At 49.8% G+C, this 27,871-nt stretch overlaps 2 protein-coding genes across 2 annotated transcripts in view; both read right to left on the reverse strand.

The window, feature by feature from the left end:
- Positions 1–27,871, reverse strand: part of LOC148116160 (H-2 class II histocompatibility antigen, E-S beta chain-like) — a 99,149-nt gene that overhangs the window by 38,662 nt on the left and 32,616 nt on the right. The gene's annotated exons all lie outside the window — the stretch shown is intronic.
- Positions 6,712–22,607, reverse strand: LOC148116162 (rano class II histocompatibility antigen, A beta chain-like). The gene is made up of 4 exons (XM_087888450.1): positions 22,476–22,607; positions 17,157–17,577; positions 9,722–10,003; positions 6,712–6,770 (listed from the first exon to the last, which is right to left on the reverse strand). Exons 1-4 carry the CDS (start codon positions 22,605–22,607, stop codon positions 6,712–6,714), a joined length of 894 nt encoding a protein of 297 aa, XP_087744576.1.

The following is a 27,871-nucleotide window of genomic DNA, read 5'->3' on the forward strand; positions in this document are numbered from 1 at the left end:
AAGTGGGGGAGGGGAATCCCTTCAGTCTTGGGGGGCTGCAATCTGGGGGGTCTTTCATGCCAGCTCCGGAGGGGAATGTCCTCTTCCTTTTGCCCCCCTCCCCCCCCCATTCTCCTCCAATCTCCCTTTCTCTGGGCGCCTGGACTGGAAGGGTGGACTAGATGCCCTTTTAGTTCCCACAGTGCCCAGAAGGAGCCTAAGGTGGATCTGCTGAGAGTCCAGGAGGGCAAAGTGGATCCAGAGCTCGAGGGGTCCTTCGGGGCTCAGAAGGGGAGGAGGGAGCCCCCAGCAGCTGCGCTGGATGACAAGGGGGGAGGGGCAGCCCCACAGCCAGCCAGGACTTGGGGGTCACACGCTCCGCCCAATCCGAAGGGAAGCCAGGAAAACCCTCAGCTGACAGTCCATGCAGGATCTGAAGGGATCCCTCCTAATCCAGTCGGATCCTCTCCCTTCACGGGGGAATCTCCATAGGGATCTCTTGGCTTCACAAGAGAAAAGGGCGATTTCCTTCCTTGAAACACGCGTCTCCCTTGCTCAGAACGTCTGGACGGACCGGCTCCTTCAGGTTTCCCGCCCCTGAACCCCGATTGTGTAGGAATCTCCCTCTTTCTTCCTTTCTGTGGGTCGGGATCCCCCTTTTCCTTGCAAAGCAGCCCCGGATGAAGATCCAGGAATGAAGTTCGCCGTTTCTCCTCCGCTTCCCGCTCCTTTCCTCGGAGAGGAAAAAGTTACATTTATAAAGTTACATTTTGGAAGAAATTTTGCCATCTGATTGTGCAGATCCTGATGAGATTTGGATATTTTGGCTGTGGGACAGGAAGGCCCCTAAAACAAAAGGCTCCTTTTTATGATGTTCCATGAAGAGTATAAGGGCATCAAATGGAAAATAAAAGTAATAAGGAATTGGGAAAGGGAAAGGAAGGGGAAGGAGAAGTGGGGGATAAAGGGCAAAAGGAAAAAAGAGAGGAAAAAAACTTCTTCCCAGCACAATAAAATAGAAAGTGAAATTGTACCCTCGGTTTTTATTTCTTTTCTAAGTAAATATTAACCATTTCTATAACAACAACTTAACTTAATCAGTAAATCCCAAAACTCCAGGTTTCATTTTTTTTCTGCCTCAAGCACAAAGTCCAGAAGTGGCTTCCAGGTAGAAAACCAGCTGGAACTCTATTCTTTCCTCTGCTCAAAAAGTTTATTTTGCCATCTCTGCCACATTTTTCATTCCATCACTTCGTCCATCCTGGGGATGGAGGTTTCTTTCCATTTTTGCATATTAGGAATTCTTGCTGCAGTCAGGAGGTGCAGTAATAAAGTCATAAATTTAGATTTCAAGTTCCTTGTCCAGGAATCCTGAAAACCTAACCCTCGAAAAAGACAACAATAAAGCTCGGAAGGGAAGAGAAAGACCCACCTCCCCTCCGACAGCCAACGGATAAGCAGGGATCAGCACCAGACAAAGAGGAAGGCAGGAAACAGGAATTCCAATGGAGGCTCCATCCAGGAGGGAAAGACACCAACTCTGGCAGGGCGGAGAAACAGGCAGGAAACCCCCCTCGCCTCGGCCCTCAGGATCTTCCCTAGAGAGCCTCAGCCCTTCGACTTATACACCGCTTTATACGCGGCTTTTACAGCCCTCTCTAAGCGCTTGACAGAGTCAGCCTCTCCCCCCAACAATCTGGCTCCTCCTTTTACCCACCTCGGAAGAAGAGAAGTCTGAGTCCAGCCTTGAGCACCCTCAGGATCGAACTCCTGGCTGTGGGCAGAGGTTGCCTGGTGGACTAGATGCCCTTTGAGTTCCCGCAGTGCCCAGGGGGAATCCAGGTTGGGGCTGCCGAAACTCCAGAAGGGCAAAGAGGAGCCAGGCTCAATTTGGGGGGAGGGAGGGAGCCCCCAGCAGCACCTGGACTCTGCAGGGGGTGGGGATGAGCTGGTGACTGTGGACACGAACACACACACGCACACTGACCCCTCCCCACATTTCCTGGCCCCCAGGTGAAACCCCCAGGGAAGCCTCTGACCTTTGACCCCCTTCCTTCCTGGCACAGGGGCTGCCGTAGGGGAGGGCTGACCCCCAGCGCTGTGGGGTTTAGGTCGGTTTGGGTTCCAGAATGGCTGCTGTTGAGCTCAATGGGGGGAGGGGGTGAATCAGAAGGGGGGGGAAGAATCTCCCCCTGAAGGACTGCTGGAGCGGAGCCTGTCGGGGGTTCAGCCCAGAGTCTGGAGGGTCTCCGGCTGCTTCCTCTTTTATGGACAGTCCCAGCCTTTCCTCCCCCTCCCCCCACAAGCAGGAGGGGGTGGGTGGGTGGGTGGAAGGCTGGGGGGGAGGGCCGATGGGGAGACTCAAAGGCAGGAAGGGACCTTAGAGATCTTCTAGTCCAATCTGGTGGCCTCCAGGGATGCAGCCCCCCCTCCTCCCCGCACAATTCCAGGTGGGGGGGGCGCTCCATTGAATCATTGGTTCTCAGGGTCAGGAAATCCCTCCTGATCCCTTCCAGGTCGGATCCCCCTCGGAGGATGATCCCATTTTCCCTTCCAGGCAGATCGACCTTCTCTGGGCTTCGGCTTCTGTCAGTTGAGGGGTGATCCCTGAAGATGCTGCCCCACTTCGCGATCTGCTTGTGAGATCCCAAGTGAGTGAGGGAGATCCTAAGGGCAGGAGTGGGAATCCAATCCCCTCCAGGAAGAGTTTCCCCCCACCCAGAGCCCAGCCAAGACCCCCCCGTCCCCCCTTCTCTTCCGGCCCAAGCCCAGAATTCAGGGAGGTTCCCCATCTGAGCAGTGGCTCTTCTCCGTCCCCCCCCCAATTCTCAGCCAAAGGGCCCTCAAGGCAGTTTTTCCTCCCTGGAAATTTTGAGGGCGTTTTTGTCCTTAATTCCTTCCAACTTTTGTAGGTGTGTTTGTACAAAACGTCTTTTGAAGAGAAATATCGTCTCCAAATAAATGCAGCTTTTCCCTCCTTTCCAAATCTCTGCCGTGATTCCACCTTTAAACTCCATAAATCTCACAAACATTTTATGTTATGAAGGAGTTTGTTCTGCTGTTTGTTCTTTGCCAGGGAACTCAACGTTTTGCCTGCAGGGATCGTGAGAGAAAAAAAGAGATTTTATGGGGAAAGGAATCAGTCCTGGGGCTCCCAAGTCCGCCTCTGAGATGAATTTAGTTCTTCTGGAGGGGAGTTGGAGGAAACATTTTCCCAAAAGAAGGAGAAGAAAATCCATATCCACGGATATGATGTGTCAGAGGATCTGAGCAGATTTTCTTCCTTGGAAAAGATTTCAGGATTATTTAGGAAGGATGGATGGAGGGACAGTGTATTAAACCGAAGAATAAATTCATAATTTATAGAACAACCTGGAATGTTAATAGAAATCCTGGGGACTTCAGGGATCCTATTTCCTCCACTATAGGATTACAGCCTTTTCACCATCACAGTCTGGAAATCTCTCTCCCCCCCCCCGCATATTATCCCCCAAACAGACCTTCTGTTTCTTCTTCTCCTCTTTCACTTCATCCATAGAAAACTTTTTTTCTAGTCTTTGCGGGAGATTCGGGTTCTGCTCAGTTACGCAAAGGCGGCTTAGAGAGATCCTGAATTCCGGATCCTGTTTCAAGAGCTTTGGGGGTCCAGAGGTGGCCTGGGTCCTTTCCAGGGATGGGGGGGGCTGGAGGGGTCAAACTCCCCCCTGGCCCAGCACCAGCCTCAGCAGCCCAGAGCCAGGTCCCCCCCAGCAGCTGAAGTCCACATCTGCCCCACAGTTGTGTATCTGACACAGCCACTCACACACAGTCAGCCCCAGATCCAGGCAGCCTCTGTGGGGCCTCCATCCCTCACCTGACCCAGGCAGAACCTCTGGGCCCCTTTCATGCTTCCCCCCCCAAATATTGTGCTCTTCTCCGCGTTCTCTCTTCCACACACACACACACACACACACACACACACCCAGAGCAGCCCTTCCTTCTCCAGCCCCCAAGAGCTGCAGAGGCGCTTGGGCTTCGCTTCCCCAGCCTGAAGCTCTGGGCTCCTCCGAAGCGGAACTGAGGAACCGGCCAGGATCCAGCAGGCAACAAGCCTCCATTCTCCCTCAGGGCAGCTCAGGGACTCCCCTCCTCCTCCTCCTCCTCCGCCCCATGGCTGAGTCTGCAGGTGGGGCAGCCACAAGGTCCTCTGCCCCATTGGAGGCGGCTGAAGGGGCCCTTCCTGACCCCCGAGGAGACCCTGGAGAGCCCAGGAAAGAAACCGATGGAAGGTTGGAGAAATGTCACTCAAAGGACCCACATTCTCCCCCTTGGGACCCTTTGTGGGGAGACCCTCCCTGCTCTCTGGGGAGGCTCTGACGGAGGAAGGACGGGAGGGAAGAGGGGAAAAGGGGGACCAGCATGGAGGGGGAGGGGCTCAGTGGCAGTTGGGGGGGGAGGACACTGTTCAGAGGACCTGGAGGAGGGGGATGGGGAGGGGTCTCCCCAGAGAAAGTCTATCCATGGGTGGCTAAACATCGACACCAACTTGAAGGCACGAAACCATCATGAAACAAGCTTTTCTCCCTCCGTTGAAGCAGATTGAAGAAAGTCCTTGATTTACAAGGGTTCATTTAGTGACCATTTGATTTGGGGGTTGGGTGGCTTCCAATATACCCCCATGGCTCCATCCTTCTTTTCCCCCTTTTATATTATCTGAAATGCATGGAAGGTTTTCGTCTTTCTTCTGTTGCTTTTCTAGAGCGGTTTGGTTATTTCTTACCTATCCTGCAATTTCACCTCCTCTTTTTTTAGGTCTGTTTCTTATTTGTTTATTTATTTATTTCATAAACCGCAAAGAAAAACAGAAATAGGAAATCAGGGGAAGGAGAAAAAGAGGGGAAAAGAAAGTCTGAGGTTCAAGGGGCAAAAAGGAAAAAAGGCTTTGACTTCCGGCTCTTTTCAGCACAGTAGAAGATTTAAAAAAAAAACAACTTTTTGCTTTTACACCTTAATATGTCAGCAGCCATTTCTAGAAGGACAATTCAATCTAACGGACAAAAGCAAAGTCATTTTAGGTCCGTTTCCTTTGAACACTTTAAATGTGTTCAATTTAACAGCTGGGGAAGGAAAGTCTAGAATGATCCAGGACACCCCTTTGTGGCTGAGGGAGGGAGGGAGGGAGGGAGGGCTCCCGCCTGAGGGAATCTGCTCTCTGATTGGTTGCTGAGGGTGGAAAGGGGGCGTTTCCCTTTTTTCCCGCCTTTTTCTTCTAGGCGCCTTTGAGAAGGAGACAGATAATAATATGGAATAAGATGAAGTAAAAATTTGCATAAATAGTAAACAATAAGGAAGGATCACTACGAAAGAGCTGTAAAAAGAGTTTGTATATATAAATGTTGTATGTTTTGTTTTGTTTTAATGTTTCATAATAAAAATTATTTTTTAAAAAAAGAAAAGAGCGCTGAGCTGTGGAGAGCGGGAAACTCCAGAGTGGAAGGAGGCTGAGGAGCGGCAGGGCCGGGATCGGAGTCAGCCGGGGGCAAAAGGGAAGGAGCTGTGTGGTGCCGCTTCCCCCTACAAACGCAGCGTCCGCCTGCCCGTCTCTCAGCGAGGAAACTTCCCAGCCGCTCGCTTCGAAGTAGCCGAGCCGTTCCCGTGGAAGGGAAGCAGGCGGCCCCGGGGCTCGTGATTGGCGGCCTCTGCATGGAGCTTTCGGCCGCCTCTCCCCGGAGCCCCGAGGCATAGAAGCTGCCTGCTCCTCCCTCTCCGCCTCCCACCTGCCCTCAGCCCTGCCCCGAAGTTTGGGAAGCACCGGGGACAGTTTGTGCGCTGCTCATGGCGAGCAGGCCAGCTGGCTCCTTCCCCAGAGAAGGGAGGGCAGCATACAGAGGAGGTGCTCTCGGCCCCAACAGGGAAGCTCCAAATGCGCGGCTTGCTTGGGCTCCTCTCTGCTGGGAGCCGCAGGCTGCACGGGGAAGGGTAGGAGCGACCGACCGGCTCAGGCGCACGGGGGAGCATTTGCTGGCTGGGCAGAGGCTGCCCCGCCTGCTGCTCCTTCCCTGGTGTTGCCTCGAGCTCCGGACAGCATCCAGCATGGCCATTCACGCCGGCAAAGGTTGGTGCAACCCTCTCCCGCCACTTCTTCCAAGGGAGCATGACTGCTTTCCAGCCGGCACACCTCTTACTGCTTACTGCGCTCTCCTCCAGTCTTCCTGGAGGCAGCTCCCTTCTCCTTCTCCTGGCTGAGAGGGGTGAGGGGGCACGCAGGTACCCAGAAGAAGAAAAGGAGCAGAGCTGCCAGCTAGGCTGGGGCTTCCCTTCCTCTCTGCGGCAGCCCATGTGGATCCCAGGCAGTGCAGCTTCGGGGCCTTTCCTCGCAGTGTCGATGACAAGGTAGGCAGGCAGGCGAGCGGGTACAGGGGAGCGACTGGGGCAGTGATCCTGGCTGGCAAGGGGGTGGATGTCCTGGGGCACGCATGTGCTCCAGCCAGCTAGTCTTCTGTTTACTGGCACGCATGCGTGCACAACAATCAGGACGATGCACATGCGTGTGCCAGAAGCCCAGAAGAGGAATGGGCGACGCCTTGCATGCCAGGTGAAATGGCTCTGCGTGCCATTTCCGGCACACATGCCATAGGTTTGCCATCACGGACCTATACCGAATCTGAGCCCGAAGAGGGAGGGAGGGAGGAGTTGGATGCCAAAATGGCACAACCCTAAAATGAGAAATGCCTGCGTAAATGTAGGGGAGTCTCAGGTGCCCCCCAATGGCTCCCCACAAATGCTCAGGGAGGACCGTGCCTCCTGGCTTTCTGCGCCTCAAAAGGGGCATTGAGGGGAAGCAGAGCAAGGGGGCCTATGAGCAGAAAGGGGGGTCCTGCCCCTTCACCTCCCTGGATCTGCCCACCCTCCTCCTGAACCAGTTCTGGCTTCGGACCCAAAGTAGCCTGGATGGTGGATCCAGAGGCAGCGGAGGGAGGAGCCTCCTGCGGGGGCAGCAAAAAGGAAGAGGAGGAAGAGGAAGGAAGGGAGGATTCCAGGGTTTTCTTACATCTGAAGTTTATTCTTTTATAGCAAAGCGAAGGGAAGTGATTCGGAGGAAGAATGATGGAGATGAAGCTGCTGTGGGTTCAAAGCCAGGAGAGATGAGGGGTCTGGAGTGACAGGTCCACCTAGCATCCCTGGGGACAGTCTAGATGGTCTCCCTCCCTCCCTCACAAGAAAGAGAGGCCCTGAAAGGAAGCTGGGGTGTATGTGTGTCTCAGCAGGAGAAGGTCCAGGCTGCCATTCTCCTCCTCCCCCCAAACTGCCACCTTCAGCCTCCATTTTTCACAGGTTGCAAAGAGGACAAAGAGTCATCAGCTGTTAAATAAAAAATATGCTTTTGCATCGGAGAGCAGGATTAATTCATGAGTGCTGTAGAAAAAGAGATGGGGAAGAAAATCAGAATATAAAGAGACACTTTTACTGTAACTAATATATTCTTCTTCCCTTTCATCCCCCACCCCCAAGGCAGACCCACACTGCAGGGGGGTGGTTGATAGGCAGGGACACATAGAGAGAGAATCCGCCCATTTCAGGGAGGAAAAGGCTGGGATGCTTCATATGAAGAAAGAAGACGGGGCTACGATGGGGGTGGCAGCAAAGGGGGGAGCCTGGGCTCACTTGGCCAGAAATCGGACCGGAGGGTGGGGTGCAGTTCAGGGTGAAGTTTTGGAGGGAGTTCATTAAGTTGATAGTTTCATCTCAAGGGCTTAGCTCCACCTTCCATCCAAGTACGAACGGAGGTAGAGAACGAGCTAACGCAATGATAGAACAATACCTGAGATGCTATGATAATTATCAGCAATTTACCTGGGCAGATCTCCTGCCATTTGCTGATTTTTTTAACTTTTCAAAGCATCGGCCGAAGAGTTTGCAGAAAAAAATGCTTTGAAAAGCCTAGCCTCTGAAGATCAGGCAACTCAGCTGGGATCGTCAGAGGCTTTTCAAAGTATTTTTTTTACCACCTCTTCAGCCAAAGAGGTTGTAAGAAAATGCTTTGAAAACCCTCTGACTATCCCAGCTGAGCCACGCAATCATCAGAGGCTTTTTTTAAAAAAAATCTCTAACGATCCCAGCTGAGTTGCCTGATCGGCAGAGGCTTTTTTTTTTCTTTTAAAAACATTTTTTCTAGAACATACAAGGCTCTGACGATCAGACAACTCAGCTGGGATCGTCAGAGGCTTTTAAAAGCATTTTTCTACAATCTCTTTGGCTGAAGAGGTTGTAGAAAAAATGCTTTTAAAAGCCTCTGACGATCCCAGCTGAGCCGCGGGATTATCAGAGGTTTTCTTTTTACTTTTAAAAGCATTTTTTCAGCCAAAGAGGTTGTGGAAAAAATGCTTTTAAAAATTAAAAAAAAAGCCTCTGATGATTGCGTCACTCAGCTGGGCATTGGGGGGGGGGGCGCTGGGAGTTTTGCTACCGGTTCTCCGAACCACCCGCCACCATCGCTACCGGATTGGGCGATCCGGATCGAACCGGGAGCATTTCATCCCTGGTGTCACCCCTTTTAAAATAGCCGCAGGGTGGAATTTTCCTCATGCCTGGATACCCTCAGGAACCCCCCTCCACAGTGAGCCTAACAGAATGGGTGGGTTGCTTACAAAATGCGTGGGGGAATTTAAACCTGGGGTGCTCCCTCCTTCCTTCCCTTCAATTCAAGGAGCCTGGATAGCTCTGCAGACTAAGCACTGTAATTTAACACCAGCTGTCTGCAATTAAAGTAAGTTCGAATCTTGCCAGGCTCAAGGTTGACTCAGCCGTCCATCCTTTCTAAGGTAGGTAAATTGAGGACCCAGTTTGTGGGGTCAATAAGCTGACTTTATATAAAATATACAAAAGTATGAAGGCTATTTTTTAACGCACTGTAAGCTGCCCTGAGTCTCCGGAGAAGGGCGGCATATAAATCAATTTTTTTTAAAAAAAACCCTTTGGCAATTTCCCAAAACTTGGAAAAATTCTGGGCAAGATTTTAGCATTTCTGTGTGCTTTTGTTTTTGATTGCAATACTTTTTCAGGTCTCTGTAAGGAAAAGCTGCCAAAAATTCAAAAAACTGCTCTATCCACAGCAAGGAGATATTGTCCAGGCTTGTTTTTTTTAAAAAAGGAACAATTAAGGAATTTTTAAAGGCCACCTAAAACTCTTAAGAGAGGTTGAGATGAGGGGGAAGAGGAGAAACTCACCTGCAGGAGGTTGGATGGGAATTGCTGGAAGGAGAAAAAGACCCAATCAGAACCCTTCATGGGCTGGAGGACTCAGCGGGACCCCCTCCCCATCGATAGCCCATAATAGGTTGCATTATCTCCACTTATAGCCCCTCCAAGAACAGAAGTTCCCATAAACGTTCCCCAAGGGGCCCCTCTTGGCCACCTGCTAAGCTTGAGGAGAGGCCTCCCCTAGAGGGTCCCCTCCCCACAACCTCCCCTCCAGCCCCCCAGACTCACCTTTCTTGCTCTTCAGGTAGGAGAAGAGCCCCACAGCCAGGAAGGCCACTCCTATCACGGCCCCCATGATCCCCGTCCAGAGTTTGCTCCTGGCAGAGCTGGAGGAACGGGGCTCTGGGGAAGGAGAAGGAGCCTCACCTGAGCAGGAGGATCAGGCCCACCTTCCCCCAGGAGGCTCCATTCTAGCTCTCCCCATGGGGTGGGCTTCTTCCCCTTCTCAGGGCAGGGTGGGGTCCCCAGAGCAGGAGGGGAGGGAGGGGAGGGAGGGGCTTACCCCACTGGATGGTGATGGGGGCCTCCAGGCTGGCATGCCCCACCTTGCAAGTATAGACGTCCCCCCGTTGGGGCTGGGTCTCCAACATCACCTGGAGCTGGTAGGTCCAGTCTCCGTTCTGGAGCTCCTCCCCAAAGGCCACGCCCTCCTCCTCCAGCCGCCCGTTCTTCAGCCACTGGACCTCGATCACCACGGGGTAAAAGCCGGTCGCGGTGCAGAGGAGGATGGTGTTGGGGGAAGAGGGGTCCATCTTGGTGGGGGAGATGGAGACGGTGGGCTTGGCTGGAGGGAAGGAGGAGAAGTAGCCACATGAGAGACACAACAGGAAAGAAATGACGCAGAAGACGGGAAGGACAGATGCAGCACGAGTCAGCCCCTCCCCCCACAGCCTCCAGGACCCTCGAGGGGGCAGCCTCAGCATCTCCTGGGTCCCCAGAGGTCGAGATGAAACCTTATCACATCAGCAGACGGAGGAGACCTCCAGCCCTGGTGACACGATGGCCTCACCCAGCGGCTTCATGCGGAGGTTATAGAGGAGAGGAGAGAGGACGGAGCTGCTTTTATATAAAAATAAAATAAAATAATATTTGTACAGGTTTCTGAGATTTTGTGTGTTTCTGTAGGGTTTCACTCTAACTACACAAACACACAAAATCTCACAAAGCTGTATGTGGAATTTTGTGTGTGTAAAGTGTGAAAGTTGTTTTTTTGGGGGGCTTTTTGTGGCTGTGTGAGGTTCCTGCTTGTTTCAGGGGCCATTTTGGGACTAGCACAGCTGCTTTTACATTGTGGGTGAGCCAGTTGGTGTTTTTTAATTTTTATTTGGTGTGCGTTGGAAGAGGGGTAGTCTTATACGGCGAGTATAGCCCAAACCCTATATTTTAACAGGAAAAGTCGGGGGTTGTCTTATACGGTGGAAAATACGGTACATATATATAATTCTGGGGAGAGTTGAGGGAAGGTTGGGAGCCTCTCTTGGTGTCCAGAGTAAAGCTTTGGCCTCTCGGGGGAAGGAGACGCCCGGATCTCTCCGGAGAGAAAAGTCAGCTCAGAAGTCAAAGAAAAAGGAAGAGAAAATTCCCCCAAAACGACTCAAGAAACATCCTGTGATTTCAAGTCTCCTAAACTGGAGCCTGACCAACAATTGGCTTTAAATACACGGAATTTAATAAATATTCCTGTTATTTTAATAAAGAACAGAAACCCCTGGAGAATTATTGGCCTCTTGTCTGAAGTATTTTCATGGAAGTAAAAATAATACTTTTAATAAAGAAGAAATTATATGAATCACAATGAAATTCAGGATCAATATTTTGGATTTATAATAAAAATGCATTCTATTTATGTGGATAAAGCTTGTGAGCAGCTAAAGCAACAAACCATCCAGAGATTTTGGTCCTGTCCCTGAACCAGAGGAAGGAAGGAAGGAAGGAGGGGAGGGAGGAAAAGAGGAGGGGAGGATGGGCTTTGGGGTGTTTAGGCAGCTGATGAAGCTCCTTTCCCTGAAGGGAAAATCCCCCCAGAGACCCCCAAAAGGAGGGAGGAGGGAGGGAGGCCCTGAGAGGCCCACAAAAGAGACACACTCACAACACCAACACAATTGGCACTTGGGGCACTTTCGGAGGTTATGAAAAAATCACTAGATAAATGAATAAAAGTGAAAGTGAAATCTCTATATTAAATATTATTGGAATGAGAATTATTTCAAGTACTGTGCCAGATGACGAGAATGTTGGGCTGTTTGCAGGGGAAAAATGAACTTTAAATATCATCCAGAAACAAATTAAACAGGTGAATATTATTATCTCCACGAAAATGTTTTGGAAATGGAAATGTTTTAAATTATGGGCCAAATCTTATTTAATTATTTTAAACTTATTTTAACGTTTGTGCACAAATGTTTTATTTTTGGCTGTTCATCGCCCTGAGTCCGAAAGGAGAAGGGCGGTATAGAAATTTGAATAATAAATAAACAAATAAATAAATATCCTCTTTGGTAGTAAAAACATTTCCAAATGCATCTTATGTGGCAGCTGAAAATCCTCCCAGGTTGGCAGGGAAGAATTTAGGAGTGAAAGTGAGTTTTGCCTCCAGACTGAATATGTCGTAAGTGTGAAAAAGGGTCATAAGTCATTTTTTTTCACTGCTGTTGGAACTTTAAATGGTCACTAAACGAACTGTTGTTAAGTGAAGAAGTCCGTGTATTGAGCAGGAGAGAGAGAGAGAGATCTGGCTGGATTCTTGTGCCCCCCCCCCAAAAAAACCTTTTCTGGATGGATTTTCTTGTGGGGGGGGGAAATGGATCGAAGGGATCCCAGATTCCAGGCAGGAGGAGAGTTTGGAGCCTGGGAAGAAGATTTTGTCCATCTGAGAGTGTAGAATAAATAAATAAATGAGGAATAAAACCTCCATCCGGGAGGATCCCAAGGAATGAAGTGAATGAAAGGAAAGGGGGGTCCCCTCCCAGGGAAGAGCCCCCCCTCCCTCCCTCCCCCCCAGACTCACCTCTCCGGCCCATCAGGCACTCCTGGTAGTTGTACACTGTATACAACTGTTGTATAAATTCTATCTGGATTGATTGATTGATTTTATTGTTTAGTTTATTTATTGCTATGATTAGTTTATTATTTATTGTATTATTTAGTTAGTTTATTATTTATTAAATTTATTTTATTATTTAGTTAATTTATTATTATTCTTTCTTTCTTTAGTTTATTTTATTAGTTATTTATTTTATTTATTAGTTATTTATTTATTGATTTAGCTTTTCATTTATTTATTCTTCATTTATTTATTTAATTTTATATATTCGTTTATTTTACTTACTTACTTATTTATTGGATTGAAAAGATGCCGAACTGAGACCTGGAGAGAAAGGATTTTTTTTTTTATTGAAAAAGTTTTCAAATACAAATTTTTCCCCCTTTTTTTCCCCTCCCCCTCCCCCTCCCTAACCCCCCCTCCCCACCCATCCCCCCCTGTGACTTCTTCGTAACAAAAAACCTAATTCATAACAGATTACTTACTCCCTCCTCTGAATACTGACCTTTACTTACTAAAAATATTATTAATATTATAACATCCCCCTTTATCCATACATTTCAAGAAAGAAAAAAAAAAAGACATTATACTATAATATTGTAAAATAACTTCTAATTTAGCATAATAGTATTATAACTCCCAATTTGGCAATAATCTGCCCTTTTTTTTCTTCTCCCAAACTTATATTACAACAAATCAAAACCACCTTCCGCTTTAAAACTATACAATAAATCCTACTTTAACATTTAATCTTCTGTATGTATTACTATAACATTTCAAAGCGGCCTTCCCCATAAAATCTAATTTAACATTTATTCCACTCTATCCATTTCCTCCACTCCCCTAAATATATCACTTAAAAATCCCTTTTCTTAAACTAATCAATCTGCAACCTAGCTTATTCACCCACTGTCCTGCAAAATTACCATACACAACAATTCTTAATATCTTTGATTCACTGCCCACGCTACTTAAAATTATATGTATATATATTCCATTATATCTAAATAAAAAAGAAAAGACAATGACTTTAAATTTATAGTCCATATAATATCTTCTTGAAAGTCTTTCCACTGGATTGTTAGGACCATCATCCATAATAGGGTAACATAGCTTGCTGATGCAACAGTTTATTCAAAATCTTCAATCATATCTGCCCCCATCAGTAGTAAATATCCTCTTATATGTATAAAAGTAAAAACAACCACCCGAGTGACATTATAATTATATTCCATATAGTAATAATTGTGGCTTTCATCAGGATTATTGATTCCCATCATCATAGTGGGTAACAACCTGATCTTCTGCTTGCCCCCGCATAATTCTCTTGCCTTATGATTCAGGATAATTATAATATATTTATCAGCACAAAAAAGGAATTCCAAAGTGGATAATTCAAATCCATCAGTTTAAGGCTCTTTTCACATCCCAAGATTACGGCAATGCAGAGATCTGTCACTATCCTCAGGATAATATTGACCAATACGTCGCCTCCTCTATATTTTCACATACTCATTCATTTTTTAAAGTCACTGGCTTCACTGTTGCTTGATTTAGAAATTTCTATTTTGATGCAACCTATTTCTTTTTTTTCTTTTCTTTTTGTGGGTTTGATTTCGATCCTGGTTTCCTTTCTACAGATTGTGTATCAACTAATCAGTTTTCATTCTGCTTTGTAGATTGGTCTTGTTGGTTTTGTTTTTGTGTCTCATGTTTCTTTTTTATCCCTTGTATATCCCCTAATTGGTTTCCATGCTTGTCCTTGACTTGATAAGTCATCACGTTAAAGTCAGATGCCACTTCTCTCAAATTTGTAGATAATCCAGCTGGGGTATCCGAAAAATCCAAAGGCAATTTATCTGGTACAGTCTCTGTAATTCAATATTTTCCCTTTATTTCCAGCTCCTTCTGCTTATCCTGTATTATACCTGAAGATGTTAAGTTCATTTTCAACCTATTTTGATAAAATTCTTCCGCTCTTTCAACAGTATTTAGCTGGTATCTTTCTCCTTGATATCTCAATATGATACCAACTGGGGCGTCCCACCTAAATGGAATATTTCTCTTTTTTAACTCAGCCACCAGAAAACCAAATTTCTTCCTTTCCGTTAATATCTTAGGTGGGAGTTCTTTGTAAATCCAAATCTTTCTTCCATACAATTGCAAATTAGAATTGAAGGAATTTTGCACAATATTATTCCTAATTTCTTTATCTGTAAAATAAATCACCACATCTCTAGGCAGTTGCCTTTGCTTGGCAATCCAGGAATTTATTCTGTAAACTCTGTCAATCCTACAAAACACGTCCTCAGGTTGAACCTTTAAAATCCCAGCTAGAATTTCAGAAGATATTTTCCTTAAATCATCTCTGTTATTTTCCTGCAAACCTCTCAGTCTTATCGCATATTCTGTAAAATTATATTGTACCATTAGAACTTCTCTTTCAATCCTCTGTTGCAGATTTTCTACGTTACCAGACTTTTGATCAGCCTCCATTTTAGGTTTTTCTTCTGAGCTATTATCCTGAGTGTTTATCAAATCATTTTCAATTTTTTGGATTCTATTGTCCAATTTATCTTGAGTTTCTTCCATTTTAGACTCTAGTAAATTAATATTTGTATCCAACTGTATCATAAATTCTGAAAAACCATTAACCACTTTTAAAATTTTTCGCTCCAAAAAATCAAACTTAGATTTCACCATTTCTTTAATTTCCTGCTTAAATTTTTCAAGATGCTGATTCACAATCTCATCCCTTCTTTCAATCTCCTCCAAGAGAAATTCTATTATATTGAAATCAGGTTTCTGAGACTGGAGAGTTAAAACTTGTTCCTTTAAATTGTTAGTGGGGAAATCCCCCCCCCACTACTTGTTTGTCTGACTTTATAAGTCTCAGTGCCATGTTTCCGCCCAGGCAAGCTTTGTTAAAAGAAAAAAAAAAAACAAGAAAAAAGACTTCTTTCCAATCAAGAACAATGTCAAGTCTCCAGGGAGAAAAAAGAGAGAAAAAAAACACAGGAGCGAAGTTTTGTCTGCAAATATAGCCAGTGGTATTTATTCCGCTACATTGTAATAATAGAAAACGGAAGGACTTTCCCTTTCAGCCTCTTCTCCAGCCGCGGCAGACGCCATTTTAAAAAGCTTTTTTCTTTTTTCCCCCTTTCCTTTCCTCTTCTCTCTTAAGTAGTTTTTTTTGAAAAATAAGTAAAATACTTGCGATTCAGTATTACAGGTCCAGCTCACATTTTCTTTGAATAATCTGTTAAATTCGTAGACTTGCTTTTGACGCCTGGCTCTGCATTAGCAGAGGTCTCCCAAAGCCCGGAGCAGCGGCTGGGGATATGGGGCATCTCATCCGCTCCGTCCCAAAAGTAAAAGAAAAACTTTTGGGACTATGCAGAGAGTTCTACCCACCCCTGCCGGCTCTATCTCCATTTCCTCATGGAAACGGAGTTTTTTCGAGCCGCCATTCCGCTGTGAAGGCAGCTCTAACAGGCAATGGAAGCTGACAATCCCGAAGGAACATCTGGCGGCGGCCAGCAGCAAACCGGAAGCCGAGAAAGGATTTTTTTAATGAGCCCCCCCTTACTGGCCTTCTGGAAAGGGGTCCCAATGGGGCTCTGGGGCTTTGCTGGGGGGGGCAGAGAGGAGGAGGCAGCCTGAATCCCCTGAAGCCTTTCAATTAAGTCTCTTCATGAATTAATTCATTGATTTTTCCACTGAATTGGAGTCATCCTTGCTTTTGAAACAACCACTAAATCTTCATCTGGGAGAGTCTCAATCAAGGAAAGGAAAAGGGGGTCCCCTCCCCCAAACTCCCCCCCAAACTCTCCCCCCCCCACAAACCGGACCACCCCAACGATGCCCTTGAAGTGATGTCCCAGTGCCTGGAGGCTGTACGGATCTGGATGGGGAGAAACGGGCTCAGGCTCAACCCATCCAAGACCGAGTGGCTGTGGTTTCCGACGTCCCGATATAGTCAGCTGGCGCCATCACTGGCTATTGGGGGTGAATCATTGGCCCCCACGGAAAGGGCTCGTAACTTGGGCTTCCTCCTGGACTCACGGCTGTCTTTAGAAGAGCATGTGACGGCCGTGACCGGGAGGATTTTTCATCAGGTTCGCCTGATTCGCCAGTTGCGTCCCTTTCTAGATCGGGACTCGTTACGCACAGTCACTCATGCCCTCGTCACCTCTTGTCTGGACTATTGTAATGCTCTCTACATGGGGCTCCCCTTGAGGAGCACCCGGATGCTCCAACTGGTGCAGAGTGTGGCCACGCGGGTGGTTATGGGAGCAACATGGAGCTCCCATGTAACACCTCTCCTGCGCGAGCTGCACTGGCTCCCGGTGGTCTTCCGGGTGCGCTTCAAGGTTCTGGTTACCACCTTTAAAGCGCTCCATGGCTTAGGACCTGGTTACTTACGGGACCGCCTACTACCATCAACAGCCTCCCACCGACCAGTACGCTCCCACAGAGAGGGGCTCCTCCAGGTGCCGTCGGCCAAATAATGTCGGCTGTCGGCCCCTAGGGGGAGAGCCTTCTCTGTGGGGGCACCGACGATCTGGAATGAGCTCCCCCCAGAGATACGGAGGATTCCGGATCTGCGCACCTTCCGCCGCGAGTTGAAGACGCTTTTATTTCATCAAGCTGGCCTCGCCTAAATCTTCTCCCTTTTAAGTGTAAATTGTATATTTTTAATGTATTTTAAAATTACGGGTATTTTAAATTATGGGTATTAATTCAGCCAAATTTATTTAATTCATTTTATTCGATTTTAAATTTTGTATATCTATGTGTTTTATTTCATGGCTGTGCACCGCCCTGAGTCCTTCGGGAGTAGGACGGTATAGAAATTCAATAAAATAAATAATAAATAAATAAATAAACTCACCTCTCCGGCCAACCACCCGCTCCTCCCTCTTGGCCGCCTGGTAGCTGTACACCCCGTAGTTGTTCCGGCAGAAGCGATCCACTCCGGACTTCTTGTACTGCAGGAGCTGCTCATCCCTGTTGAAAGCATCCGCATACACCTTCCCAAACTCCGTGAGGGCCACGTGCTTCCCGAGGTCGCTGTCGAAGCGCACTAACTCCTGCCGGTCGTAGAAGTAGCGGTCCAGGAACCTCACCCGCTGCGTCCCATTGAGGAAGCGGCACTCGGCCTTATACTGGTACAGGAAATGGGCTGCGAGGGGGAGGAAGGCCGTCAGGAGGGACTCCAGGGCCCATCCTTCCCAGCCGCTGGGAGAGGAGGGGGTATCTACTCGGGAGGGGGGAGGGGGACCTTCCTTTGAGGTACTGGCGGAAGACGCCCCCTGGAGGAGGGAAGGGGAACTCTGTCAGTCCCAGAGAGGAAGGGAGGCTTCCTGGAGGGGGGAGGGGAGGAAAGAGGGGGAGGGGTGAGAAAAGGCAGGCAGAAGCTCAACCAGTCCAGCGATCCTGTTCAGTCTCTGCAGGGAAGGTTGGATCTCAAGGGGCAGGAAGGATGGAGGGGGGGGCTGGAAAAAAAATAACGTCCATCCCCCCCACTCTCTCTTCCTTTGGGAGGGGATCTGGGGAGGGGCCACAATGAGGACATCTAGACCGACTCTCCCGGGGTCTCCCCCCTTTCTTCTTCCCCTGAATCTTCAGCCCAGCTCCCTCCCTTTGGGGGACTCCTGATTCCTCTCCCCCTCCCCAAAGAGACCCTGCAGTGCAGCCCCCCTGAAGAGCCTCTCAAAGGGAGGGTCTCCCGCCCCCTCCTTCTCCCTCACTCCCCCCTCTCCTCCAGGGGAATTATGGGGGTTCTTGCTCTCTTCCCCAAATTCAGGGGCTCCCCAGAAGGGCCCGAAGCCCCCTCTTGCCTGACCTCCAAAGCCCCAAATCTGAGATTCAGGAGAAAAAGTGAAGTTTCTGAAGAAGGAAAAAGACTTTTGCTCAAATGCCTCTTTTCCCTTCTGGGGATTCAGGGCTGAAAATGCCTCAGTTTCCCTCTTTCGCTTTTCCTCCCTTCCTCTTTCCCTGCAGCCCCCTCCCACCCAGGCACAGGACAGGCTGCGACCCCCACCTGGCTACATGGGGGAAGGGTTAGGATTAGGGTCCCTCTCCGTCCTCCTGGGGGGGGGCTGTGGGGAGGAAGGGGGAGGAGACCACGCAGAGATGGAGGCTGCTGGAGGCTCTGGGGACCCATCGGCTTCCTTCCCCATTCCCAGCCCCCTCCTCCCCCGCCCAGCCCCCTCCTTACCGGGGGTCTCCTCCCCCCCTTCGCTCCCGGGGATCCGGGCCAGCGCCCCCAGCAGCAGCATCAGGGGGACCCCAAGAAAAGCCATGGAGGCTCCCCACAAGCGCCCCAAAGGGGGGAGAAAGACGCTCCCAGCCCCAGAGGAGGAATCGGAGGGTCTGGAGGGGGGGAGGAGTTTTCCTCGGACTTCGGAAGAGGGAGAGTCCAGAAGAGCAGGAGGACCAATGGGAATCCTCCCTTCTGCAGCGTCATCGGTCTCCGGGCAGAGCCTCCCTCGACTTCGCCCGATGCAGGAGAGAGTTCTGCGCAGAGAGAGAAGCGGAGAAAGTGGGGGAGGGGAATCCCTTCAGTCTTGGGGGGCTGCAATCTGGGGGGTCTTTCATGCCAGCTCCGTCTTCCTTTTGCCCCCCCCTCCCCCCCATGATTCTCCTCCACTCTCCAATCTAGTCTCTGTTTTTATTTCTTCTGTAAGTAAATATTAATCATTTCTATACCAACAACTTCACTTAATCAGTAAATCCCAGAAGTCCAGATTTCATTTTTTTCTGCCCAAAGTCCAGAAGGGGCTTCCAGGTAGAAAAACAGCTGGAAATCTCTTCTTTCAAAAAGTTTATTTCTCCACCTCTGCCCACTTTTTCATTCCATCCCTTCCTCCATCCTGGAGGTTTCTTTCCATGGAAGGAATTCTTGCTGCCGTCAGCATGTCCAGTAACAGAGACTCTGGACTCTGCAGGGGGCGGGGATGAGCTGGTGACTGTGGACACAAACACACAAACACACACACACACACACACACGCACACTGACCCCTCCCCACATTTCCTGGCCCCCAGGTGAAACCCCCAGGGAAGCCTCTGACCTTTGACCCTCTTCCTTCCTGGCACAGGGGCTGCCGGAGGGGAGGTCTGACCCCCAGCGCTGTGGGGTTTAGGCCGGTTTGGGTTCCAGAATGGCTGCTGTGGAGCTCAATTGCGGGGGGGGGGGGTGTTGAATCAGATGGGGGGGGGAAGAATCTCCCCCTGAAGGACTGCTGGAGCGGAGCCTGTCGGGGGTTCAGCCCAGAGTCTGGAGGGTCTCCGGCTGCTTCCTCTTTTAATGTAAATTTTAATTTGTTCTTAACTTGGGGTTTTAAATTTGTCTTGGGCTAAATTGATTTAATTCGATTTTACTTCTGCTCTTATATTTTTGTATTCTATGTGTTTTATCTTGTGCCTGTTCACTGCCCTGAGTCCTTCGGGAGTAGGGCAGTATATAAATCAAATAAAATGAAAATGAAAAATGAAATGGCCAGTCCCAGGCTTTATTCCCCCTCCCCCCACAAGCAGGAGGGGGTGGGTGGGTGGAAGGCTGGGGGGGGGAGAGCCGATGGGGAGACTCAAAGGCTGGAAGGGACCTTAGAGATCTTCTAGTCCAACCCCGTGGCATCCAGGGATGCAGCCCCCCCTCCTCCCCGCACAATTCCAGGTGGGGGGCTGCTCCATTGATTCATTGGTTCTCAGGGTCAGGAGATCCCTCCTGATCCCTTCCAGGTCGGATCTCCCTTGGAGGCTTTGGAGGATCCCATTTTCCCTTCCAGGCTGATCGACCTTCTCAGGGCTTCGGCTTCTGTCAGTTGAGGGGTGATTCCTGGAGACGCTGCCCCACTCCGGGATCTGCTTGTGAGATCCCAAGTGAGCGAGGGAGATCCCAAGGGCAGGAGTGGGACTCCAGTCGGTCTTCCCCTCCAGGAAGGGTCCCAAGTGGAGTTTCCCCCCACCCAGAGCCCAGCCAAGACCCCCCCATCCCCCCTTCTCTTCCGGCCCAAGCCCAGAATTCAGGGAGGTCCCCCGTCTGAGCAGCGGCTCTTCCTCCGTCCCCCCCCCCAATTCTCAGCCAAAGACCCTCAAGGCATTTTTTCCTCCCTGGAAATTTTGAGGGCGTTTCTGTCCTTAATTCCCTCCAACTTTTGTAGGTGTGTTTGTACAAAACGTCTTTTGAAGAGAAATATCGTTTCCACATAAATGCAGCTTTTCCCTCCTTTCCAAATCTCTGCCGTGGTTTGAAATAAACCTTTAAGCTCAATAAATCTCACAAACATTTTATATTATGAAGGAGCAGATTCTCCATTCCTGCTGTTTGTTCTTTGCCAGGGAACTCAACGTTTTGCCTGCAGGGATCCTGAGAGAAAAGGGGATTTTAGGGGGAAAGGAATCAGTCCTGGGACTCCCAAGTCCTAAGAATCAGCCTCTGAGATGAATTTAGTTCTTCTGGAGGGGAGTTGGAGGAAACATTTTCCCAAAAGAAGGAGAAGAAAATCCATATCCACGGATATGACGTGTCAGAGGATCTGAGCGGATTTTCTTCCTTGGAAAAGGTTTCAGGATTATTTAGGAAGGATGGAGGGAGGGACAGTATATTAAACCGAAGAATAAATTTATAATTTATAGAATAACCTGGAATTTTAATAGAAATCCTGGGGACTTCAGGGATCCTATTTCCTCCACTATAGGATTACAGCCTTTTAACCATCACAGTCTGGAAATCTCTCACCCCACCCCCAAACTATCCCAAAAGGAGACCTTCTGTTTCTTCTTCTCCTCTTTCACTTCATTCATAGAAAACTTTTTTTCTAGTCTTTGGGGGAGATTCGGGTTCTGCTCAGTTACGCAAAGGCGGCTTAGAGAGATCCTGAATTCCGGATCCTGTTTCAAGAGCTTTGGGGGTCCAGAGGTGGCCTGGGTCCTTTCCAGGGATGGGGGGGCTGGAGGGGTCAAACTCCCCCCTGGCCCAGCACCAGCCTCAGCAGCCCAGAGCCAGGTCCCCCCCAGCATCTGCCCCACAGTTGTGTATCTGACACAGCCACTCACACACAGTCAGCCCCAGATCCAGGCAGCCTCTGTGGGGCCTCCATCCCTCACCTGACCCAGGCAGAACCTCTGGGCCCCTTTCATGCTTCCCCCCCCCAAATATTGTGCTCTTCTCCGAGTTCTTTCTTCCACACACACACACACATACACATACACACACACACAGACACACACCCAGAGCAGCCCTTCCTTCTCCAGCCCCCAAGAGCTGCAGAGGCGCTTGGGCTTCGCTTCCCCAGCCTGAAGCTTTGGGCTCCTCCGAAGCGGAACTGAGGAACCGGCCAGGATCCAGCAGGCAACAAGCCTCCATTCTCCCTCAGGGCAGCTCAGGGACTCCCCTCCTCCTCCTCCTCCGCCCCATGGCTGAGTCTGCAGGTGGGGCAGCCCCTTGGTCCTCTGCCCCATTGGAGGAGGCTGAAGAGGCCCTTCCCCCCACAACCTCATTATAGCTCTCCATCAGTTAAAGCCCATTGAAGAAAGGAGTCCTTGACTTATAACGGTTCATTTAGTGACCATTGGAAGTTAAAATGGCACTGAAAAAAGTGACTCTTTGCCTAATATTCCTTCTTTTTAAAATATTTTTTATTGCTTTGAATGTTTTTTAATACTTTCATGTAAATACCTGTTTTTATTTACCTCACTTGTTGTGAGATGAGGGGCTACATAAATGTGAGAGAGAAGATGAGAGAGAGATTTGATGGGTGGATGGATGGATAACCTTATTATTTTGAATATAAGCAGAGACAGTAGAAGCTTATTCGTTCCCATCAGTGTCTTGTCCATTCGTTGCAGCCTCTTTAAATACCTTCCAATTTCTGCCCTTGAAGGAATCTCCTCGTAGAGCCTCCACGGCTTCTGCCGGCCACAGTCTCCCTAGTTCTCTCCTGGGTCCTCTCTGATGAACCTTAAAGGCTTCTCTGCTGACCGGAGCCTCCCAGAGAGAGGATCGGAGGGGCCAGGAGGAGGAGGGGGAGGGGCGGCCTCAAAGGCTCCCTGGGGGTTGGAGAAGGCCCCGTCCAGGGTCTCCCCTCCCCTGGTGGCAAAGGCCCCGTATGGGGGGAAAGGAGGGGGGGCTGCTTCCAAGGCGGCCTCTGGTCTGCTGGGTTTCCCAGGAGCCTCTTTCCTCTTCCACCAGGCCCAGAACCTGCCTCCCAGGTGAGGCCAGGGGAGTCCAAGCCCCCCATGACTCTTGGGGGGAGCTTCCTCCGGGCCTCGGCTAATTCACAGAAACTTCCATCTATTTCCTCTGGTTGTTTGGGAGGCTCCGAATATTCCCCCATCCCTCTTTCCCCCCCTTTTATCTCAACCCAAATGCATTGAAGGAGGTTTTCGTGTTTCTTCTGTTGGGTTCTGTTGGTTATTTCTTATAATTATTTTTCCTGTGGTGGCCCCAAGACCCCAGATGAGGAAGGGGAGGGGGAAATTCTGCCTCGGTGATGGAGGCCCCTGGAGTCCTGCAGAGTCAGTCTGGATGACCTCTGGAGGGGGCGAGGCTCAGTTGGAGGGCTGTCTAGGGGCATCTAGAGGTGATGGGGAGAAGGGAGGGGTCTTCCACTTAGGGCTGCCCCATTGAACTCCCCCCCCCTTTTTCCCCCAGAGCAGGTCTTCCCCTCCGTGGCAATGTCTTCTGCACCAGGAACGGCTTCAGATGGATTCCTTAGAGGTCATCTAGTCCAACCTCCTGCTCAGGCCTACACCATTTATACCATCGAGCAGGAGACTCTATACCATTGGAATCTGAGCCCCAAAGAGGGAGGGAGCCATTGGATGCCAAAATGGGGCAGGACCCTCCAGTTGTGAAGGAGAGAAATGGCTGAAATGGCTGGGTGAATGTAGGGGAGTCTCGGGTGCCCCCCAATGGCCCCCCACAAATGCTCAGGGAGGACGGTGCCTGCTGTCATTCTGCTCCTCCAAAGGGGGCTTGAGGGGAAGCAGAGCAAGGGGGCCTCTGAGCAGAAAGGGGGGTCCTGCCCCTTCACCTCCCTGGATCTGCCCACCCTCCTCCTGAACCAGATCTGACTTCGGACCAAAAGTAGCCTGGATGGTGGATCCAGAGGCAGTGGAGGGAGGAGCCTCCTGCGGGGGCAGCAAAAAGGAAGAGGAGGAAGAGGAAGGGAGGATTCCAGGGTTTTCTTACATCTGAAGTTTATTCTTTTATAGCAAAGCGAAGGGAAGGGAAGTGAGTGGGAGGAAGAATAATGTGGATGAAGCTGCTGTGGGTTCAAAGCCAGGAGAGTTGAGGGGTCTGGAGTGACAGGTCCACCTAGCATCCCTGGGGACAGTCTAGATGGTCTCCACCCCTCCCTCACAAGAAAGAGCGGCCCTGAAAGGAAGCTGGGGTGTATGTGTGTCTCAGCGGGAGAAGGTCCAGGCTGCCGTTCTCCTCCTCCCCCCAAACTGCCACCTTCAGCCTCCATTTCTCACAGGTTGCAAACAGGACAAAGAGTCATCAGCTGTTAAATAAAAAATATGCTTTTGCATCGGAGAGCAGGATTAATTCATGAGTGCTGTAGAAAAAGAGATGGGGAAGAAAATCAGAATATAAAGAGACACTTTTACTGTAAATAATAAATTCTTCTTCCCTTTCATCCCCCACCCCCAAGGCAGACCCACACTGCAGGGGGTGTTCTGTCCCCAACCCCACGCACACCCACCAACAGACGTTCAGGAGTTAAAGACCAAACCAGCCGGCAAAATCCTTTTCCTTATGATAACGGAACTTGGCAACAACCTAGTGGCTGCCTGCCAAGAGTTTATTATTTACAAAGAGGAGAGATAACTTCTCCCCACTTCTGATACATCAAAGGAAAGCAGCTCAATAATTACGGAACTAATCAAGTCCAGAGATACTCCAGCAAAGTCTTAAAGCAAAAGTCCAGCAATGCAGAATGGCATGGAAGCTTTCAGCTTTGTTCGTCACAAGGTTTGACTGGGCCCTATCTCTTGCCCTTCGGCAGACACCGAAGGCATTGCCAGAGAGGAGGGTCCCCTTCACTCTCGGAGTCCTCTCCTGACAATGACACAGGCTCCGGTAACGGAGCCACAACAGGGGGGTGGTTGATAGGCAGGGACACATAGAGAGAGAATCCGCCCATTTCAGGGAGGAAAAGGCTGGGATGCTTCATATGAAGAAAGAAGATGGGGCTACGATGGGGGTGGCAGCAAAGGGGGGAGCCTGGGCTCACTTGGCCAGAAATCGGACCGGAGGGTGGGGTGCAGTTCAGGGTGAAGTTTTGGAGGGAGTTCATTAAGTTGATAGGGTCATCTCAAGGACTTAGCTCCCCCTTCCATCCGAGTACGAACGGAGGTAGAGAACGAGCTAACACAATGATAGAACAATACCTGAGATGCTATGTTAATTATCAGCAATTTAGCTGGGCAGATCTCCTGCCATTTGCTGAAGTGGCCTACAATACTGCAGTGCATAGTAGGGGTGAAATGCAAAATTTGTTACTACCGGTTCTGTGGGCATGGCTTGGGGGGTAATGTGACTGGGTGGGCATGGCCAACTTTTTTTTTTTACTTTTAAAAGCATTTTTTTGGCGGAAGAGGTTGTAGAAAAAATGCTTTGAAAAGTAAAAAAAAAAAGCCTCTGATGATCATGTGGCTCAGCTGGGCATGGTGGGGGAGGGGGGCGCGGGGCTTTTTGCTACCAGTTCTCCGAACCACCCGCTCCCATCGCTACCGGATCGGGCTATCCAGTCCGAACTGGGAGCATTTCACCCGTGCTGTCACCCCTTTTGAAACAGCCACAGGATGGAATTTGTCCCCATTCCTGAATACCCTCAGGAACCCCCCTCCACAGTGAGCCTAACAGAATGGGTGGGTTGCTTACAAAATGCATGGGGGAATTTAAACCTGGGGTGCTCCCTCCCACAAGGGAGGAATGGGAAGGAATGGCCCCCTCCTTCCCTTCCCTTCCCTTCCCTTTTGCAATTTCCCAAAACCTGGAAAAATTCTGGGCAAGATTTTAGCATTTGTGTGTGCTTTTGTTTTTGATTGCAATACTTTTTCAGATCTCTGTAAAGAAACGTTGCCCAAAATCCAAAAAACTGCTCTATCCACAAGAAGGAGATTTTGTTCAGGCAAGTTTCTTTTTTTAAAAAAGGAACAATTAAGGAATTTTAAAAGCCACCTATAACTCATAGGAGAGGTTGAGATGAGGGGGAAGAGGAGAAACTCACCTGCAGGAGGTTGGATGGGAATTGCTGGAAGGAGAAAAAGACTCAATCAGAACCCTTCATGGGCTAGAGGACTCAGCAGGACCCCCTCACCATTGATAGCCCATCATAGGTTGTGTGATCTTCACTTATAAACCCCTCAAAAAAGAGAAGCTGCCAAAAATATTCCCCAAGGGGCCCCTCTTGGCCACCTGCTAAGCTTGAGGAGAGGCCTCCCCTAGAGGGTCCCCTCCCCACCACCTCCCCTCCAGCCCCCCAGACTCACCTTTCTTGCTCTTCAGGTAGGAGAAGAGCCCCACAGCCAGGAAGGCCACTCCTATCACGGCCCCCATGATCCCCGTCCAGAGTTTGCTCGTGGCAGAACTGGAGGAACGGGGCTCTGGGGAAGGAGAAGGAGCCTCACCTGAGCAGGAGGATCAGGCCCACCTTCCCCCAGGAGGGTCCATTCTAGCTCTCCCCATGGGGTGGGCTTCTTCCCCTTCTCAGGGCAGGGTGGGGTCACCAGAGCAGGAGGGGAGGGAGGGGAGGGAGGGGCTTACCCCACTGGATGGTGATGGGGGCCTCCAGGCTGGCATGCCCCACCTTGCAAGTATAGACGTCCCCCCGTTGGGGCTGGGTCTCCAGCATCACCTGGAGCTGGTAGGTCCAGTCTCCGTTCTGGAGCTCCTCCCCAAAGGCCACGCCCTCCTCCTCCAGCCGCCCATTCTTCAGCCACTGGACCTTGATCTCCACGGGGTAAAAGCCGGTCGCGGTGCAGAGGAGGATGGTGTTGGGGGAAGAGGGGTCCATCTTGGTGGGGGAGATGGAGACGGTGGGCTTGGCTGGAGGGAAGGAGCAGAAGGAGCCACATGAGAGACACAACAGGAAAGAAACGACGCAGAAGACGGGAAGGACAGACGCAGCACGAGTCGGATGATTCTTGGGATCTTGTTGAAAATGAAACCAGATTTTTAATTAGATCTAATACCACAACATTTGTTTGTTTGTTGTTTGCTTAGTAAACTTAGTTATTTATTATATTTATTTGCCAAAGTGGCCACAACTAACCCAAAGTCTTACAGACACTCTCCTAGCCGTGACTGCCACCTGCTCTCCGGGAGTCCAGGAGAATCTCCAGAATTGCCAACTGGGTCTCTGGGACAATGCAGCTCCACCCAGAAGGAAGTTGGTTAAAGTCCCCCATCTTGGGGCTCCCAACACCCAAAGCCCTTTGGCCTTTCCAGAGTTCAGCTGAAGCCCCTAACCCCCCATTCAGCCCCTCCCCCCACAGCCTCCAGGACCCTCGAGGGGGCAGCCTCAGCATCTCCTGGGTCCCCAGAGGTGGGGATGAAACCTTATCACATCAGCAGACGGAGGAGACCTCCAGCCCTGGTGACGGATGGCCTCACCCAGCGGCTTCATGCGGAGGTTATAGAGGAGAGGAGAGAGGACGGAGCCAAACGCCTCTGAGCAGCCCTGAAGGTGATCAACCACGCTTCCCAAGAGAAAAAAAGAAAGAGAAAGAGAAAGAGGAGAGAGGAGAGGAGAGGAGAGGAGAGGAGAGGAGAGGAGAGGAGAGGAGAGGAGAGAAGAGAAGAGAAGAGAAGAGAAGAGAAGAGAAGAGAAGAGAAGAGAAGAGAAGAGAAGATCTTTATTTGGAGAGAGAAAATTTCTCCTTCCGCTTTCCGTTTTCTCCCTAAATAATAAACAAAAAAATCAGCAGAAGATTTCAGGGGGAAAAATGCAAAATGTGATGTGGCTGCAAACCCCCCAATTTTAGGCAGCCTCAACAGAAAGAGGCATTTTGAAGGAAAGGGCAAAGGAGCCCAATGGGGGGGGGCAGCCCTTTGCTCCCCATAACTGCCAGAATCCCCTGAAGGAAAAGTTTCTCCTCCCATTGAAGATGAGAGACCCTGAATCCCCCCTTCAGAGCAGGCAGGACAGAAGAGGTTTTGGGGGATCTCATGATCTCTCTCGAGGATCCTTCCTGGGGGGGCTTTGGGGGGATTCAGAGGGAGACCCCCCCAGACCAGGCTCTGCCTGCACCCAGCCGGCCTCCTTCCCAGCCGCAGGGACCGGCCATTCCTGGGGAAGGAGGTGGGGAGGGGTCCCTCTGACTCCCTCAGGGAAGCTTCTGCCCTGGATGAGGGGGGAAGGGAGTGGGGAAGGGATCCAGAGGGGATCTGGGATCTGGATCTCCTCCTTCAGCAAATGCTCCAACTGGCACAACTCTTGGATGGATTAATGGGGGGGGGGTGTTAGTCTGGATGAGCCCCCCAAGAGAGTTGACAATAGATCCATTCCAGCCCAGAGTCCTTTGCTAACCATTTTGTTTTCCTGTTGAGGGATTTTCTTATTAACAGTAAATTCTATGATGCTTAAGA

The sequence above is a fragment of the Pantherophis guttatus genome, chromosome 2 (assembly GCF_059756535.1).
Source record: "Pantherophis guttatus breed Tessera chromosome 2, ASM5975653v1, whole genome shotgun sequence".
NCBI lineage: Eukaryota > Metazoa > Chordata > Lepidosauria > Squamata > Colubridae > Pantherophis > Pantherophis guttatus.

Bases quoted from the DNA above. Each gene is read 5' to 3' on its own strand.
- LOC148116162 (XM_087888450.1), bottom strand. From the start codon at position 22,607: ATGGGGGAATATTCGGAGCCTCCCAAACAACCAGAGGAAATAGATGGA. The intron at 17,578-22,475 runs GCAGGTTCTGGG...TCCCTCCTCCAG, and splicing joins CCCCTGGCCTCACCTGGGAG to GGGGCGTCTTCCGCCAGTAC. The intron at 10,004-17,156 runs GTGAGTTTATTT...CCTTCCCTCCAG, and splicing joins GCGGGTGGTTGGCCGGAGAG to CCAAGCCCACCGTCTCCATC.